General features: G+C 42.1%; 2 protein-coding genes across 4 annotated transcripts in view; one reads left to right on the top strand and one right to left on the bottom strand.

The window, feature by feature from the left end:
* LOC146552525 (fibroblast growth factor receptor-like 1) overlaps positions 1-12,191 on the top strand; it is a 34,738-nt gene extending 22,547 nt beyond the window's left edge. For both annotated transcript variants that reach the window (XM_085256246.1, XM_085256247.1), the window contains exons 4-7: positions 6,060-6,128; positions 7,917-8,201; positions 8,853-9,206; positions 9,663-12,191. In XM_085256246.1, the coding sequence (XP_085112372.1) occupies positions 6,060-6,128; positions 7,917-8,201; positions 8,853-9,206; positions 9,663-10,102 (1,148 nt within the window). In that variant the 3' untranslated portion in view covers positions 10,103-12,191. The remainder of the gene's footprint in view (positions 1-6,059; positions 6,129-7,916; positions 8,202-8,852; positions 9,207-9,662) is intronic.
* Positions 12,103-18,194, bottom strand: tacc3 (transforming, acidic coiled-coil containing protein 3). 2 transcript variants are annotated; one of them, XM_085256243.1, is made up of 17 exons: positions 18,038-18,194; positions 16,662-16,824; positions 16,217-16,335; positions 16,094-16,131; positions 14,864-15,974; positions 14,712-14,754; positions 14,474-14,618; positions 14,306-14,364; positions 14,095-14,225; positions 13,883-13,967; positions 13,659-13,784; positions 13,185-13,252; positions 13,053-13,096; positions 12,799-12,959; positions 12,582-12,688; positions 12,384-12,504; positions 12,103-12,301 (listed from the first exon to the last, which is right to left on the bottom strand). In XM_085256243.1, the coding sequence occupies exons 2-17, from the start codon at positions 16,821-16,823 to the stop codon at positions 12,236-12,238; spliced, it is 2,586 nt and encodes an 861-aa protein (XP_085112369.1). In that variant the 5' UTR covers position 16,824; positions 18,038-18,194; the 3' UTR covers positions 12,103-12,235. The 2 variants fall into 2 exon arrangements, with proteins under 2 accessions (XP_085112369.1, XP_085112370.1); XM_085256244.1 differs by having other exon boundaries at positions 16,668-16,824.
* Between the last annotated feature and the right edge of the window lie 22 nt (positions 18,195-18,216).

Genomic DNA, 18,216 nt, shown 5'->3' with positions numbered 1-18,216 from the left:
TGGATAACCTGCCCCTCGGCAGGCTCACGAGATGAGATCATTGGCTCGCAGAAAAATGTGTCATTCTTGTTAATGCAGCAACTATAAAACATGAAGTCACCTGTCTCTTAACTAAAACCAGAAACAGCGGCAGTGAGTCAGTCCCTGATTTGTACTGTCGGGCCTCATCAGTTCTGCTGTGGTGTTTAGGGGCCAGATTTGTAGCTTTTCCCGGCAGTCAGAAATCTCACCTCAGTTTAAATGTTAAACGAAAGCATCGCTCACAGAGGTCAAGGTCTAAAACAAGTAGATTTATGGAGGTTTAGTGGCTGATCCTCTCATCTGTTCTATGTGTTGCTGCCTCTACCTCTGTCTGCCCAAAGTCAACAGCGGCACGGGATATTGTTTCATACTACTTCATCCTCTGTGACTCAATTGGATCTCCAGCTCTTCCTTTTCCTTAGGCCACACTCTTTAGAGGAAGGAGGTCTGCAGCCTCACAATAAGAAACACATTCAGTGTAAAAGTTTGTCTCCAGCCTCTCCCGCAGCTCTTGTAAGAGCACAATCTGACCGAGTGTGTTACTCTTTTGCACACTTTTGAACACAGTGCATTTCCTCTGCGCTACAGCAGCACATGATGAATGAGCGGAGTGGAGCGTGAAGGCTGTGTTTATTCTAATTACTCTAAGATGCCTAATTTGGGCCAGAGTCTGTGCGCTCTCGCAGGAGGAGTTACAGTCGGGTCTTGTGACAGGCGTGCTTCAGACGAAGAAGAGCCATAATCAGGCACAAGCAGAAAACACAAATCACTTCAGAAAACGGCCCTTATTGCAGTAAAGCATGCGCATGAGTGGGGAATAGATGAGACCAAAGTTTATTTTAGGGTCTCCCTCTGTCTGTTGCTGGTGAGTTGAAAATGAGGGTGTCTGTTGATTGGGCTAAAATGAAAGGTTGGAGACTGGGGCACGGGGCCAGCTATAATGGTTTGTAGTATAGTTGTGCTGTATAGTATCAAAGTCAGACGTGGCTATGGCTGTATGTGTAGTTAAAGGACATTCCTGTGAACTTTTTATAGTGAGTGTAAAGAATTTGTTAAAGATGGAGCTGGCAGTCTTGGTAGTGAAAATACAGAGTTCAGCTAAAGTTAGAGTTAAATCTGAATTGCTGGAAGTTTTAGATGACGTGTGAGCACTCACTGTAGCTAGGCATACACTCACCAGTCACTTTATTAGGTAATATTGTCAGAAATTTCACTACTAGAATTTTTCCACAAAACCATCTCTAAGGTTTACAGAGAAGAAGCATAAGAAGACAAATGTGACATGCCTTGTTGTCGGAGGTCAGAGTTAGAAGGCCAGAGTGCTTCGGTTCAAATAACCACTAGTTTCAACCACAGTATGTAGAAGAGTAGCAGAAGAGCACACCAGGTGCCCCTCCTGTCAGCTAAGAACAGGAAACTGATGCTAAATTCAGACAAACTCACAAAATTGGACTATATAAGACTAGAAAAACGTATTCAGATGCATTCAGATGGGAGGCACGACATCACCCTGCCTTGTATCGACAGTATTGTTCCTGGCCATGTCCATTCCTTTGTGACCACAGAGTATCCATCTTTAATGGGTGCTTGCAGAAGGATAATGTGCCTGTGCCCTCAGATCATCTCAAAATTTTTGAACATGACAGTAAGTTCACTCTACTCAAATTGCCTCCTCAGTCACCAGATCTCAGTCCAGTAGAGCACCTTTAGGAGGGGTGAAACATGAAATTCACATCATGGATGTGCAGCTGGCAAATCTGCAGCAGCTGTGTGATGCTTTTGTGTCAACATGGACCAAAAACTCTGAGGACTGTTCTGTGAATCTGTGCCGTGAAAGCAAAAGGGGTTCTAACCCAGTAATAACAAGACGTATCTAATAAAATGGCCATTGAATGTATGTGTAGGTGGAAGCAGTGATAGAAGCTTGAGGTCCAGTTGAGGTTCAAGTACTGAAATGTAGTAATTGTAGCAGAAGCTGACCTGGGACTGTGAGTTAAAGTGGAAGCAGGTAGTTGGGTCCTTATATGTTTGGATGTGGGTGTCGGGTTTTCCCCTGAAATCAGAAACATGTTTGCCGAGTAATCTAACTACTTAAAGTAAGTTAGGCAAGTCATTTAATGAATCGTCTATGTTGAAAAGGTCTTTTCGCAGCATGTTCAAACTGTTTTGTTAGTAAATAAACATTTATTATGAAACTTTCCAGCCTGCACTTCCAGGAATTCTGTCAGTTTGTGTCTGGAAATTCAGAAAAAACAATTATCAAGTACTTTTTGTATTCCTTAAAGATTTGTGAAAAAGCAAGGAGTATTATTTAGGGGATTGTACTTTATCATTTTCATTGAAACTTGACAAATATAAACTAGTTGTGACATTTTTAGATCTCTTTCCAAGTTGAGAAAAAGCTTAACTAAACAACCAAATAAGTATTAAAAAAGAAAAAGAAAAAAGGAGCTCCGAAACTTTCCAGACCGATGTTTTCTTTGAACATGTGAGATGACCGATTTTTGAAAATGAAGTATTTATCCAGAGTGGAGCCAGAGGTTATTTGGGCTATATTTTTTATTTAAATATTGATTTAAAGTTGGGAGATAAAGACACGCAGGCATACACACTCTCACACACAGTTAACCGATTAATCTCACTGATAAATAACTTTCTCCCTGAGGATAATTTGTGTGGTTTGACTTTCTGTTGTGGCTCCGCTGAGTGAGAAGACAAATGAACAGTTAGATGTTGCTGGCATGAAGCTGGCACTGATTCCTTTGAGATCAGAGATTGCTTTGAGTAGAGCATGCATTGCCCTACTCCTCTTTGAGACTTCTTTAAAAAAAATCCTTTGCAAGTTTAATCTTAAGTCTTTCTTGGAAGCATATTTCCATGAGATTGTTATCAGAAGTCTGTTGACCCTTTATGGAGTTACCTGGAGACTTTCTGGCCTGACTCTTAATCCTGAACTGGCTTGTTCCATTTCCTACTTATCCTCGGGTGCTGGTGGCAATGAGTGCATAACAAATGGACTCTGCATTTCTCAAGAACACCCCCTCCTCTGTTTCAGCTCTCTTGTCTATCATCCCATTACTCGCTGGCAGGCCATCGCCGCAGCGTTTGTTTTTATAGGTAATTGTTCCATCAGGGGTGCATTTTCATTCGGGTTGCCACAAAGATTATGGGAGCCTCATTGTCAAAATACTTGCAGGACTGAAGTCAGATTAATACAGCCAAATAGTCTGCAATTATCATGAGCAACACTTTCCAGTAACACTGAATCACCTAATTGTGTACGGTTTTTAATTTAGCTGCATGCTGTAAAACCTGCTGTCCGTGTGTGTGTGTTTAGGGGATAAATTATGGTGCTTAGAGAGATCAGAGAACATAGTTTATTTATTTGAAATTCTGTAAATGAGGGGTAGCGGGCTCCAAGCACAACTGAAGTATCCATCATGTGCGTGTATTATTTTTACTGGAGCGAACATGTTAAGAGGAGCAACTGCATTCAGTTATAGTGCCGGTCAGGGGAGGAGGGTCAGCTAAATCCTGGCAGCTGTTCAAGTTCAGCATGGAGAGCATAACTCCTAAGACGTCGCTTGGGACCCGGCAGAGAGGCCAAGCAGAAGAAAAACAGTAAGATAAAGATTGTGGAGTGAGACTGGAAGTGCGAGAGTGAGAGGTTTTCCGGGCTGATCCGTGGAGGCGGGGTGGAGGGGGTTCCACTGAGGCTGGAGAGATATCCCTCTTCCCATCTGCCAGCGGACAGCGTGTCCTCCCAAGAGCTATCTGAAGAATCTGGTCAGTCAGTGCAACATGGCGCCTCCTCAATCCCTCCAGCTGGCTGTTTGGGCCCTGTTTGGGGTGGTCTCCTGACAACTGGCCCCCATCACCTCCTAGCACCCCTGCCAGGATAGACCGATGCATGCAGCAGTCTCATCCTCAGCTGCTCGGGCTACAGCAAGGCTTCACGAGGATTAATATGGGATTGTCTGATTAGCATTTAGAGGATTGCATGTTAATGTTTATGTCTGTGCAGATTAAATATTACAGGATTAGCGCTCCTTATTTTAGGGTGAAAATGTTGGCTCGCATTGTTCATTTTTCTCCTCTCTCTAGAGATGTTGTCAGGCTGGATAAACTGCCATGTGTCTCACTGATCACATGTGAGAGCTGTTTGGAGATTTCCAGAGTGTGATGCAAGGCCACTGAGCATAACTTTCCCTGGACATTAGTGTCCCCAACAACATCTGGAGCTCATTGTGACCCCAAATCATCCAGGCCTTTTCCTGTGGTTCAGCTGGCACAGGAGGCCAGTGTATCGTGACCTGTTTCCTGCGGCTGGATTTGTGAATGAAGTGGGAGGGAATGGCGTCAGACCCCAAACACTGTAGCTAGATCATGAATGAATGGGAGCTGTGTGGAAAAAGATTGACTGTATTTTAGCCAGCTTAGTCTGAGTCTCACTGGAGCACTGTCCCATTTGCGTGAAGAATTTGTGACTTCACACAGAGAGCACTGATTCCATAGTGTGTAACAGCTTTTACTAACCTTCCTGGACACAAAAATGCTCATTTATAGAGGAGGCTTCTTAAGCACTTCTCCTTTACTGATTTTATTTTTCAGATTTCCAAAAATAACCTTCATATGGCAGCCAGGAGATGTCCTACATCACCCCTGTCTGCAGTCCAGTGAGCCAACATTGTGCAAGGACAATAGTGGCAAGGGATAGCTTTAACAGGACAGACTTATAAAGGGCACCATTGTTCCCTGAAATTGCCAAAAAGTAGAGAGGAAATAGATTAAAGAGAAAAAAGTCAGAAAGAAAACCCTGGCAGTGTGGGACCATGTTCTGTTTGGATTGGGAGGTTCAGGAACCAGGAGGAATGTGGAGAGTCCGAGTGAGCAACAGAGAAATATTTCTTCCACTGGAGGCTGTTTTTTAAAGGAATGGGTTATTATAGTTGGCCAGTTAAACCCCTTCAAATAGCCATGACATCATGGCTGGGCTTGGTGCTGCAGGGGACAAACAAAGGAGGGTTTGTACCCAGAGAACCCCAGAGAGCTTTGAGGGTTTCGGGGGGACTCAGAGGGAGGCAGAATGAGGAGGTTAGAAGTCACATCTGGTCTCTTTACCTGACCCAATCAAACCCTGAGAGGGAATCGAGTGTGCCAAACTGCATCTGAAAAAAATCCCAACGTGAGGCTGCCCTGAAACGGGAATCAAAACGAGTCTTAGAAGGTAATAAACTGGCTGGGAGATTTTCCTATGGGATCGCTGTTAAAACATACTGTTAAATGGAGGTGCTGCTAAATGACAAAAAAATAATCCTTTTTTCCCAAAATGCTACACATACGCTGGTTTCTTTTTTCGTTTTTTAACGTGAGGATGTTTTGTGCAATTGCACCTCATTAATATCGCAAAAATAAATCATTCAATTGAAACACTTCTTCAATAATAACCTGCTTAATGTCCATCTGCACTCATTGGTAAATATTGGCAAGAAACTTGATCTGCTTCATTAATTCATCACTGCTTAACTCGAAAAGTGAATACGCATTACAAACTCATCGATTAGGTTTCACTCATTATATTTCCTCTAAGCCCCTGTCTCAGCTCAGCTGTATGATGTCAGCCAATGACATAAACTCCACAGCTGTCTCCTGGAAGCGAGCTTATATAAACTGGTCATATTACTTCCAAACGCTGCACAGTATGACCTGAGCATGCAACACTCTCAGAAGAGCCTGTCGATAAATGCTGAATTGAATTGGTGAGAGCCAGGAACAGTTTTCTTGCCTTGTTTTTGTATCCGGTCACCGCTACTGCAAAATGACTATAACAGAATAGAAGAGGGGGATTGTAATGGAAGGATTTAAAATGAGCCTGTCATCTGAAATGTCAGTGTGTACCGGATGTTGTATTCATGCACCCAAAACAGTAAATGTGCAATAATTGTTACTTATTCAGATTCTTCTATACTGTAGTGAGGACCTTAATGTCTCACTCAGCCTTTTGTTGACTTATTTGTGTTTTTCTGCTGTGTTAACAGATGATTCGGGTTCTGATAAAACTGGATTGAGGGCACCGGATGGAGCCGAGCTTGGTGGTGAAAAATTTGGTAAGACTTCTGTGCATGCTCTCGACTTTGCAGCTGGAAATTCAAGGACTAATTGAGTTGTTTTGAATGCTTTATTGCATGTACTGCAAGTCATATTTACTTTTACAGCTGTGGGCAAACCTATGTGTAATAGTTACTGTGCAAAAATCTTGAGCCACCCCTCATTTCTTTAGATTTCTCTTCCAAGGAGTCAGACTTTCTTGTAAGTGTTTAACGTGGTCTTGGGCAACAGTTTTCCAGGCTTTCAGGAGCTGATGCAGAGTTTTTCTCCTTCTACGTGACCAGTTTTTGCTGGACCACTCACCACTGGCCTATGAATCATCTGATCATAAAAATGTACCTAACTCAAGGGATGAACCAGTGCTGTGTCCACACATAACAGACAGCACAGCAAAAAAAAAAGTTAAAACTTTAAATCGTCCTTTGTTACTAGTAGACTATTGCAAAAACATATCATTTGTTTCCATTTCTTTATTTGAATTAGCAAAAAATGACAAACACATTTTGATGGCCGTAAAATTGTAGTTTTGAACCAACAAGGTAATTCCTAAAAACTCATTAGCTGAAAGCCTTGAATGGTGGGCAGGTCTTGTTGATTATTTGAATTTTTTTGGTTCAAAACATCATTGGTGCAACCGTGAGTTCAGCCTGTATAACATGGTGGAGGCTCTGTCATGGTGTGGGGCTGCACTTCAGTCAATGGTGTTGGGGATCGTGTCAAAATTGTTGGAATTACGAACACAGAAAAGTGTTGGCAGATTTTGATCCCCCATGCAATACTATCTGGAAAGCATCCGAAAGGCTTCATTTTTCAGCATGACATTGATCCCAAGCACACTTGCAGCGCAGTAAAACTATACTTAGATAGAAAATAATACACTGTGGAACACTATCAGTCATGAGCTGGCCTTCACTGAGCCAAAGACTGATGAAGCAGTGTGCGATCATCTTGACAGAGAACAGAACAAAAGGCATCCATCTTCCAAAGAAGAGCTTTGAATTTCCTTCGGAAAGCCTGGAGAACTATTCCTGACTTAAAGAAATTACAAGAAAGCCGTTTTTTGCTGTTTTTGTCTTATATGCTGTTTTTCCATGTAAGTTTTGCACGTGTCAATACATATTTTCCCAGCAAAATGTAAAGAAGCTCCTCAATTTATTCACTTTCCTAAATTGGTTATTTTTGCTTTATCCCCCTTTACTAAATATCTTTTGATTAGCTGTCGCTCATTAAGAGACTCTCCTGTGATCACAGCCAGAACTGTGTGCCCGAGCATGCAGGAAATCTACTCTCACTGACTAAAAAACTGACTAAAAGTAAGCAGTCTGAAGCCTCAACCTTTGGCTCACAGGGATTACTTACATGTTTGTCTAAGTCTAAGTCATCAGTAATGACCAAGAACCCCAGCCCTGAACACTGTCCTTCTTGGAGACAAGAAAAAAAGTCCTTTTTTGTTAAATATCTTTATAGTTTTTGATGCATGTTGGTTAGAATTATTATTATTATTATTTTACTTTTGACTGCTAAGACTCGGGAGAATAATTTTTTAAAAAGAGCAAATACTACATATTCATATAGCACAGGGTTAGGAGTCAGAGTCATTCCTCCAGACCTCTGAGGGTTAATACAAACTTCCACCATCATAAAAGTATGTGTAGGTTAGGAAATAAGGAAATTTTTTAGAAACTCTATAGATATCAATAGAAACATAAAACCTCACTTGAGAAATGTAGAAAAAAGGTAAATTATACTATCTACTCAAAGTAACCAGCTTGTACTTTCCTCCAAAGTGCGTCCCCGCTTCACTCAACCTACAAAGATGAGGAAGAGAGTGATAGCTCGCCCAGTGGGCAGCTCAGTGCGGCTCAAGTGCGCAGCCAGTGGAAACCCTCGACCGGACATCGTGTGGCTGAAGGACGACCGGCCGCTGACGGAGCAGGAGGTCGGCGAGGGCCGTCAGAAGAAGTGGACTCTGAGTCTGAAGAATCTGATGCCAGAGCACAGCGGCAAATACACCTGCAGGGTCTCCAATTGTGCCGGGGAGATCAACGCCACGTACAAAGTTGAGGTCATACGTGAGTATCCCGCAGAGAGCTGAGCTGTACACATACCGAGCACGCTCACCTGGAATTATTAGGGCTAACAGATGAGGCCGAGCAAATTATTTTAAATGGTTACTGCTGTTTGTGCGTCTCATGTTTGTGATTTTATGTACATCGCCGCAGGAAATTCAGACAGCCTAATCACTGTTTCAGGTCTGATTATGACCAAGGAAAAACATGCCGTATCCATATTCTTCCTGCATGGATGAATGTGTAATCATGTATATGAGAAGAATACTAAGAACGCAAGTTTGAGAGTGGGGGCTTGTGCCTTGGTGTTTGTACAGAGGGGAGAGAGCTCAGCTTAGAGACCATCCACCCAATCTGGAGCTGATTAAAGCCCAGCTGTCTGCCAGACCCACTGCCCCCCCCCCCCTTTTCCCATGAGAAATGTGTGCTGTACAACCAGGAGCAAAGAAAGAGAGGAAACTAATCACACATACTTCTTGTGTTACATGTGGTATTCTTCCCTCAATGTCAATTATAAGTTCTAAGCCTGAGGGTAATAACAGCGTGGAGGACTAAGACCTCCTCTGTCCGCAGAGGGGCTGTCATGTCAAAAGATGTCTGTGTGCATCTTGACAAGTTGGGTTTTGTTTTGTTTTTCTCTGTATGTTCACTCAGAGAGGACAAACTCCAAACCTGTCCTGACAGGCACCCACCCGGTCAACACAACGGTAGACTACGGCGGCACCACGTCCTTCCAGTGCAAAGTGAGGAGCGACGTTAAGCCGGTCATTCAGTGGCTCAAACGCGTGGAGACCAACGAGGAGAGCCGCTACAACTCCACGATCGAGGTGGGGGACCATAGGTTTGTGGTGCTCCCCACGGGTGAGGTGTGGTCGAGGCCCGACGGCTCCTACCTCAACAAGCTGCTCATTAGCCGCGCCAAGGAGGACGACGCCGGCATGTACATCTGCTTAGGCGCCAACACCATGGGCTACAGCTTCCGCAGTGCCTTCCTCAGTGTGCTGCCAGGTGAGGCTCGAGGAATGTCTGTCTGCAGTGTTACAGTAAACTGTAGAAAAGCTTGGATAAAGCCCAGTGCTATCAACCTATCAATCGAATTACATATACAAAAATGTTGTGTTTTTTTCTTTATGTATCTGCATTAGTGCAAATAGTATATGCATGCATAAATCAGGAAAAGGTACCTTTGGAGGCATCAGTATGTTTTGAACTAATTAGGCTATTTTTCCCATCAATTAATTATTAATCATTCAGTAAAAATGTAGCATTTTTAAACTTTAATTCATGCCTTTTCCTCTCTTGTTCTGTTTTATGATTTTAAATCAAACATATGTTTTCTCAGCAACCCATATTCAGCGATGAATAACAACAAGTAATGTGATAATAAAACTACAACTGTTAGTTTGCTGGCAGACAACAGAGTATGGAAACATTTAAAAGCTGGAATCTCATTTTCTTTTACAGACACTAAGCCTCACATAACACCGATGTTTCCGCAAGCCTCCAGCTCCCTCCCCTGGCCTGTCATCATTGGCATCCCTGCAGTAATAGTGTTCATCTTTGGCACAGTGCTGCTGTGGTTCTGCCAAAGCAGAAAACACTGTCCTCCTCCCAGCTCCCCGGCCGCGCAGGTACTGCAGAGCTCTCACCGGCTGCCGCACCGGGAGCGGGACAGGGGCTGCGCGGCTCCCTCGTCCAGCTCCTCCAGCCCCGAGAAAGACTGTGTGACATCCATGAACTATGAGGAGTACCTCGCGCAGCAGCAGCAGCTCCTCCTCGGCCAGGGAGGACCAACAATTCCCGCTAAAATCTACCCCAAAATCTACACAGACATTCACACACACACTCACTCCCACGTGGATGGGAAAGTACATCAGCATCAACACATTCATTTTCAGTGTTAGTGCCAAATATTCCCAAATACTCTCCTCTAAGCTGCGGACATTAAGCTGCGGACTGAACAGGAACTCTGGAGTGACACTCACCTGGCATTAATTTTTTAAAATGGAGATTGTTGGAAAAGTGTACAATGTGTGGAAAAACAGTGGCCAGTGATACACACCTTTTGTTATTACATAAAAACTTCCATATTTGTTGCTCTTTTTTTTTATACCTGTCAGATTCTCACACCACTACAAATGGATCAATCCTTGGCGGGCACTTACTAAAAAGGACGGGGATGTTTTTATTTTATTTTTTAAGAGTGTGAGATTAATAGCAGCTATTAGGACCAGCTGAAAGGTCTTCCTCATCAGATGAATTTTCCATTTTCTCAAGTGAAAGTTGGTCTTTATCTTTCACATGCTCAGCTGTTGGAGCGCACAGATGAAAATGGTACTCAAGACTTACAAAAGGGCTGGTTTTACGCTCCTACTCAGGTTGTCCTTTTGTTTGTTAAAGATGCATTATGCTGGGAATGCTGACCACTATCCTTTATGTTACCTTTTTCCATCCCTGACTTCTGTCAAAAGTGATATAGAATAGACTGATAAATGTTTATTGTCTTTCACAGAGTGGAATAATTACATTGCCATGTCAACTGTGTTGGTCTACATTATCATTTTTTAACCTTTTTTCTGGTAGCTTCCCATCTGTAGTCAGTAGTATGTTGACAAACAAGAGAAGATGAGTCTTTTTGACATCAACCTTTTCCACCCACAGTTCATGAAGCTGTAGTCATTTATAATCAAACTGATGACTATTTAATTTATTTTGCTAAAAAATGTATCAAAGGTTTATTTTTCAGAGTAAAGCGTTTTGCATATCTATGTAATGTTATTACGTTGTTGTGTATAGTACATATTTGAATATTGTCACTCAGTTTATTCACATTTACTTCATGCCAATATTTAGGTATTTTTTGTATGTAATTGGTTGTATTTGACAATCTTATTTGATGTACTCTAAGGTTTAAAAAAAAAAAAGTTTGAAGGTTTGATAGTTTGATTAAATGACCAGAAACAAAAACAGATGCATTCTTCCTGAAGATTAGTGGATTTTGGGTATTAGTTAAAAGCTGCAGTGTGCACTGTGATGAAGGCGTACCTTTCATGAAACCGTCAGGGCACGCAGGTCAGCTTTCTTCCTTTGAGTGGGTTGAAGTGTCCGTCGAGGGTGACACAGAGGGCATGCCCACAGAGGGGCAGAACGTGCTGGGATGAATGAATAGATACTGTACAGACACAAGAGCAGTCTCACAGTTGCTTTATAGATGAGTGATGGCCCCTGCAAGACTACACCAAACAACCAGCATCTTTTCTCATTTAAGTGAATTGACCCTCTCCTCCCCCCTCTCTAGTCTGCACCACCACCATCTACTCATTCAACTCCAATCTAGGTAGGATTTCCTTTCACCATTTAGGAAGTGCATTGTCCTGCTGTGGGAGTGATGTGACGGGACCCTGTGATTACTCAGGAAAGAAGGGGAGCATTGTATCAAGTGAGCTCGTTTTGTTGCAAGTATGGCAGGATGGAGATGAGCTTTGGCTCCAGACAGATGACGGCCGAGTACACTGAGCTGCCTGTTTTTAAAGCAGGTGTGTTTCTCTGAGTCAAAAAGCTGTGGTATTGTCGTGTCCATAAATAACGCTTAGAATACAAAATCCAGCTGAGAAGATTAAATTATGAGAGCATGCACTGCCCTCTAGTGGTCAGGGTCCTGTATATCAGCCATTGCTAAAGTCAGAAGTGCCACAATCCACTTAGAACATCAAGAAAATCCCATGGGGTCTACCCAGTCTTAACTGCTCACTCCAAAGTGATTTACCTTGAAAAATTGTTTTATGAAAAAAAATAAAATAAATTCTGTTATAACTGCAGGCTACATGCAGTACCTCACCTGCCCACAGTTTGGGAATCCCTGAGTATAGCATACAAGCAAAACTAAAGATTGATGCAAGAATGATCACCAGATCAATAAATCCTTTTTATTAACCTTTTTACAGTATAACATTGAAAGAGACAAACAGTTCACCACACAAGAAGACACTCTGGACATGAAGATAAAGAACAGAAGCAAACAGCATTTAAAACCAAGTTCAGCCCTTTTGTACATTGGATATGAGTTCATCACAAAGTTTGGTGAGCTCCTCTGCCTCTTTCTCCTGTAACAAGAAAAGAATTTAGAAATGAGAAGAAAAGTGATAATACTGCTGCAAATTCATGAAAAACAACATGCCGACTTGCCTTCTGGTCCAAGCTCTTCTCCAGTGACTGCACTTTCAGCTGCTCTCTGCGCAGCTGTGCTTGAAGTGCAGATACCTCAGCCTTGTATTTGGATCGCACCTCAGCTATTCCTTCATTTGCACTGATGGTGAGAATTAAATTCAAGTTAGTCAACGCAAGTCTCCTGATGCTTCAACATAAAAGGCCAGAGTTTCTTACTGGCTAATTTTCTCCTCGGCGTGAGCTTTAAGTGTTTGATAGCGCTGCTCCTCCTTTTTGATCCTTGCCAAGTAGTCCTGTGCACAAGACTTCAGAGTCTCTTCATTCTGGGTAGAGGATGCAGAAAATATTTCAACATTTAAACCTTAACATTAAAAAAAATAATAATAATAATTTGAAATTATAGCAAACATTTGTCTGGCTTCCATGAGCTGACCTTTTTGTAACCCTCTATAACGTCCTTGTACTTCTCCAGCCTCTTGAAGAGCTCGCCTAAAGATCTCTCCATAGCGTTCAGGTCGCTGCATAGTTGCTCCTTCTCCAACAGAGCCGCATTGAGCTTCGCCTGGGCCACCTCCCTCTCCTTCTCTTGATCAGCTGACCAGTGGCAGGAAATTTTAAATTAAATGTTTGACAAAATACCCCACACATTAACCCTTCTGATGAGTGCAACATGTACATATAACTTACCCATCATCTTTGTGATCATGAGCTCAAATTCAGCTACTATTTTCCTATGACGGAGACAAAATGTGGTCAAAGATCTTCAAAATTGATTTTATATAAAAACAACAAGAAATTTTAATATGATGCACAGCTCACCTCATTTCTTGCTCATTATCAAGCAGCTTACTGTTCTTCATACTCCACTGGTCCTCTTTTTCTTTACCCTATATGAGAGAGAAATGTACACTTTATTTTTTCCTTGAGACTAAGAATGGTGCCCATCATCTAGAAAACCCATTACTCAATTTTTTTATTTTTATTTTATTTTATTTTTTTTAAATAAAAATTACGCTCAACTTCAATGCCAAGCATTTATTCTTTGGATCCAGAGGAGCTTTGCATAAACCACAATTCAAAATAATCCCATTGATCTTTTCTGGCCTTTTTACTTTAGTGCCATTTTACTTTTAACCTTCTGATTGGCTGCTACATGTAGATACAAATTTTGATCTTTGTGTTTAAAGTGTGGCTAAACCTGATTATTTTAAAATAAATACATAAGTATCATAATTTAATGTGGATGTTTTTGTGTTCAAATGCTGTATGGATGTGAAAAGCCAGACAACCTACTTCTGCCTGCACTTTGGCGATTGCTGCATCCAAGTCTTTCTGACTGTACTTCAGCACTTCGATGATAGCATCTTCGCTGTTTGCTGGCTGCGGGAAAGGAGGGACAAAGCTCTCAAGGACTGGAGTCTAGATGACATAAGTGGAGAAGATTTCAACAAAGTTAGCAGAAATAACAAAGGCGACGAGAAATTACCGGTCCAGCGGACAGAGTACAAGAGACTCACCGATGCTGCTGCATCGTCAAGCAGTCTGAAATCATCTTTTTGTGGACCATTTGCCACTTTATCTGCAGTCTGTGGTGTTTCAAGCCTGAATTAAACAGAACAAAGTGAAGAGGTTTCCCTTCCGATAAATTTATTTTACAGAAAATCAAAAGCCGATCAAATTCGGCTCTAATGTCCAGTGAGAGCAGCAGCACAACAGAACTACACCGTACCGTAAAACAGGGGCAGCAGGGGGGGGGGCTTGAATCTGAGCACCCGGGCCTGCAGACTTCTTTGGGCTCTCCCTCAGGAGGGGATCAAATTTTAGGTACAAGGACTGTTTCCTCAGTGCGGACTCCTTGAACTATTGATGAGAAAATGTAAACACTTTGAACCTTGTGGTTGAGGATTTAGTCATTTAGCAAAGATAAAGAAAGCACTTACACTGCTGGACCCAAACTGTTCGAGGTAGTCAATCTGTCCATCAAAGTCACTGGTCATGACTGGAGATAAAGATCGTGGGTTAAAAGCAGTAAGAGCTTTCCATTACTGCTAAGGATTGAACAAAAGCACGGTTTGGTTCAAACAGAGCTGAAGCCAACAATTACTCACACATTGCTCCAGGAACAAACTCGTCATTGAAGTCTAGCATGCCAGCTTGTGCCTTCTGCTCAGGCTGAGAGGGTTCAGAGGACTCAGGGAGATTCTGCACTGGTTGTTTGGTGTCAAGGTCAGAGACAACCTTGTTATCTGCAACCTGTCATTCCATAATAAACAGATGTTTGTTAAAAACAACCCACACATACACAATATATTGAGAGTTGCATCAAAGTACATTCCTCCAACTTACCTGTACATGGTTTGGTTCAGGGGCTGGCAAACTGTCTTCAGCACTGAGAAGATGAAAACTTTTAGAGTGAATCTACAGTGAAACATGGCACTACTGGTAAGTGAAGCATCTGCTGCTAATAATAACGATACTAAGCCTTTACTTTCTCTTACCGTGCTGGCGGTTCAGCCTCCTTTGTCACAGGGACATCAGTTTGCTCCTGAACTGCGGTTTCTACTGGTTCTGGGCTGGATTTCCTGCTGCACACGGGGGAGTTGTTTATGGCCGTTTTTGTGCCAAAAGGATTGAAGTTTGGGTCGTCAAACTTTTCAAAGTCAAACGAGTAAGAACTTTTAGGCTGTAAAGCATCAGCATCACCATAACTGACTTCAGGCTTCACTTCAGCTTCTTTTGGTGGTTTAACATCAGACACCTGCTTTGGCTCTTTAGGTCTTACACCAGTTGGCCTTTTGCCAAATTTCTTAGGTGGCGGTTTCCGTTTGACTTCAGCACCATCATCAAAATTGAATTCAAGTTTGACAGGCCCGTTCTTGGTTGGGCCTTCCTTGACTGGGTCATCAGCCGGCTGGGATTCAGCAGGAGGGGGTTTTGCTGTGTCGGCAGATATCAGATCCACTGTAGCGTCATGCTTCACCTCGTGCTGAACAGGCAATTCTTGGGCCACCTCAACAACAGATTGTTTGCTTTCCTCTGCAAGTGCATCGTCATTTGACACCTTTCGCCCAAGGACAGGTGAATTTGGAATTTTAGAGCCACCAGTCTGGAAAGGATTGACTGCGTCAAGGTTGTCAAAATCGAAGTTATAAGAACCTTTTGCTGAGAGTGGAGCATCTTCTGCAAAACTGCTGGACGACTTCTCTTGATCTGTGCTTGAAGACGCAACACCAAGCCGTTTTTCATCAGGTGTCGCAGGCCATGAATTGTCTTCCTCAACCACTGGAACCTTCACTATAACCACACTGCTCTCCGTGGAGCAGATATCGGCAGAAAGATCAGCGAGTGAGTTTTCTACAGACGCGCTGAATGGAAGGGTCTCATCTAGTGCAGACTCCATTTTGATAGGCTCCTCCACGATGTTCACTGGCGGTGTGTTTTCAGACTTGCTATGATCTGCAGGGGGGTTTTCAACAGCAGGCCTCATAGGTGAGAGAGCCATATTGTTAGACCCCTGAAATGGATTGAAGTCATCAAGGTTTCCAAAATCCAGCATATAGCCACCTCTGCTTTCTATTGGCATGTTGTCATCGGGATAAGATGACACTTCTGCAGGGGGAAAGAAAAAAGTAATGAAGGTATCTGCTAATCTCTCAGCAGTGGTAGGGGGAAAATACATAAAGAGCTCATAACTTACAAGTTTAAAAATAAATAAATAAATAAATTACCTTCTTTGAGTTGCTCAGTGGCTTCCTGTGGCAAAGTACTACAAAACCAAAACATGATAAGTTACCTAAATGCAACACTTTGTTCAATGAAGGCATACTGGTGAATGACACTCATTTACTTACTTTGATTTATCCAAATCCATAACTTTCGTATTCTCGTCAACACTCAACAAATTGACAGACTTGTTGGGAGACAGAATTCTTTTAGTCACAGGGTCTCTTCTTGGAGTCTGAAAACAAACCTACACAAAAATTATTTAGTCAGTAGTCAGAAGTAGCCAGCTGCCCCCAAAAGGCCTGGTTTTGAGCCTTGAAAAACCTTTTGTCTACAAATAACTGCTTTTCTTTTTCTTCATATAGGTTTTCTTGTCCATCTTATTAAAATTCTGTTAACACTGGTTAGAGACAAACAGGCTGAGGTCAGAGTTCATATAGTACCAAAAGTAAATAATTTTTCATCATAGTCAAAGAGTGAAAGACAGTCATTAGCATTAGCTTTCTGCCCAGGGCTACACTGCCTTGTGACTATACAATGGAATGGGATGAAAGTTGTTTTTTGTTTTTTTACTTTTACCCCCTTTGGTACAGTCTTGCTGGGCAGGTTTTCTGTCTGACGTAGGATGGAGGGCCTTCCAGTCGGCTGATCCAGGGCAAATATGTCGTTAGGAGAGTTGTGCTTTCCTCCTGGGCAGACCCCACGATTTTCATCATTAACATCAACAGAGCTCATCCTGTAAAAAAAAAAAAAAAATAGAGGAAAAGACTGTTATGCGACTGTACTGGGACCTCTAACCCTCACCGCTGAAGGAGGCGTCAGTCTTAAAGCTGCAACCAGTTGATAAGGCACTCTTCTGGTTACAGTTTACTCAGTGTGGGTGGAGAGCAAGAGAGAAAAATAATGTAAGATTTACACAAGAACCAAGGCAGATATATTGAGTCGGTACTTCTCCTGGTGAAGTTCTTAGAACTCATTTGAACTCCTCTCTCCGGGTGGTTTGCAGTAAGGCTACCGTTTGCCTTTGATCCCACCACTTTACTACATTTGTTTTGTGCATTTGTGCACAACAAAATATTTTAGGTAGAATTAGCGCTGCAGCAGTTGCATGGTTTGGCCACCAGATGGTCTTGAAGAGTTTATTTTTTCCACACTCAAATGGCAGTCAATGTCAACAACTTGGTAACAAAAATAATGCTTTTAGATAATATAGCATTATCAGTTTAAAATAAAATCCTAAATATTTATCCGCCAATTTTGATAAATCCTGGTATATAAATATTTATCTAAGCCTTGGCTTTTAGTCTTTAGACTTAATGCTGTCTAAGTCACGTATTAAGCCCTAGATGAATGAAGCATTATTGGGAGGAATGAGTCTTCCAGTTATTTTAACTGGTTAAACTACATGAATCGCATATATGACCAAGCAGCAACACGTGATTTCTTGTAGCCAAAGGTTAGCATGCCTAAGTTTACAAACCTGGTTACAAATAATGGATAGCGAACTAACCTTCCCTGGTGTCTTAATGGCTGTACAAGACAGCCGTTTGCTGGCACTGAAGCGGTAGATAAACCCCCAACTGTCTCTGATGGATGCCAGGAGAGCAGTGTTTCATTCAACCGTTAGTTATTAGTAAGAGAACAACAATGCACATAAACCGCAGAGTACAAGCCACGATGTGGTTAGGTTACAACAAACAGACATCTACTCCCTACTCAATTTTACCAAATTTTTCATTAAAGCTAATTCAACTTTCGACACCCTGTACACACTAGCACTGATATAGTTAACGTCAACAGTAAAGTGACAATAGCACCTTTGCTAGCTAACCGGTACACTTTAGTTAACGGAAAGTCGAAGAAAATAAAATCTCAACATCACATCTTAAAATACCAAACATTGCCAGAAATAACATACTAAACTGTAATCCCGTGTATCTACCACTTACCTCAATAAAACATATGGTGCTGAGAGAAACCGGGTCTTCGTCTATACAGTGACGATAAGAAACAAAGTCGTTTTTGAAAAACCCTCGCCTTGTGTGGGTGACAACCGTTTGGATTTTAAAAGCCGTGAAACTCACCAATTAGATCGGGGGAAGCGTTCAAAGGGAACGCACTTCCCGGT

Source organism: Mchenga conophoros, linkage group LG19, assembly GCF_057382185.1.
Source record: "Mchenga conophoros isolate Kocher_MC1m ecotype Shallow Benthic linkage group LG19, M_conophoros_male_GT1.1, whole genome shotgun sequence".
NCBI classification, from domain to species: Eukaryota; Metazoa; Chordata; class Actinopteri; order Cichliformes; family Cichlidae; genus Mchenga; species Mchenga conophoros.
Note: the sequence above shows the minus strand (reverse complement) of the source record. Positions and strands in the feature narration are given on the sequence as shown.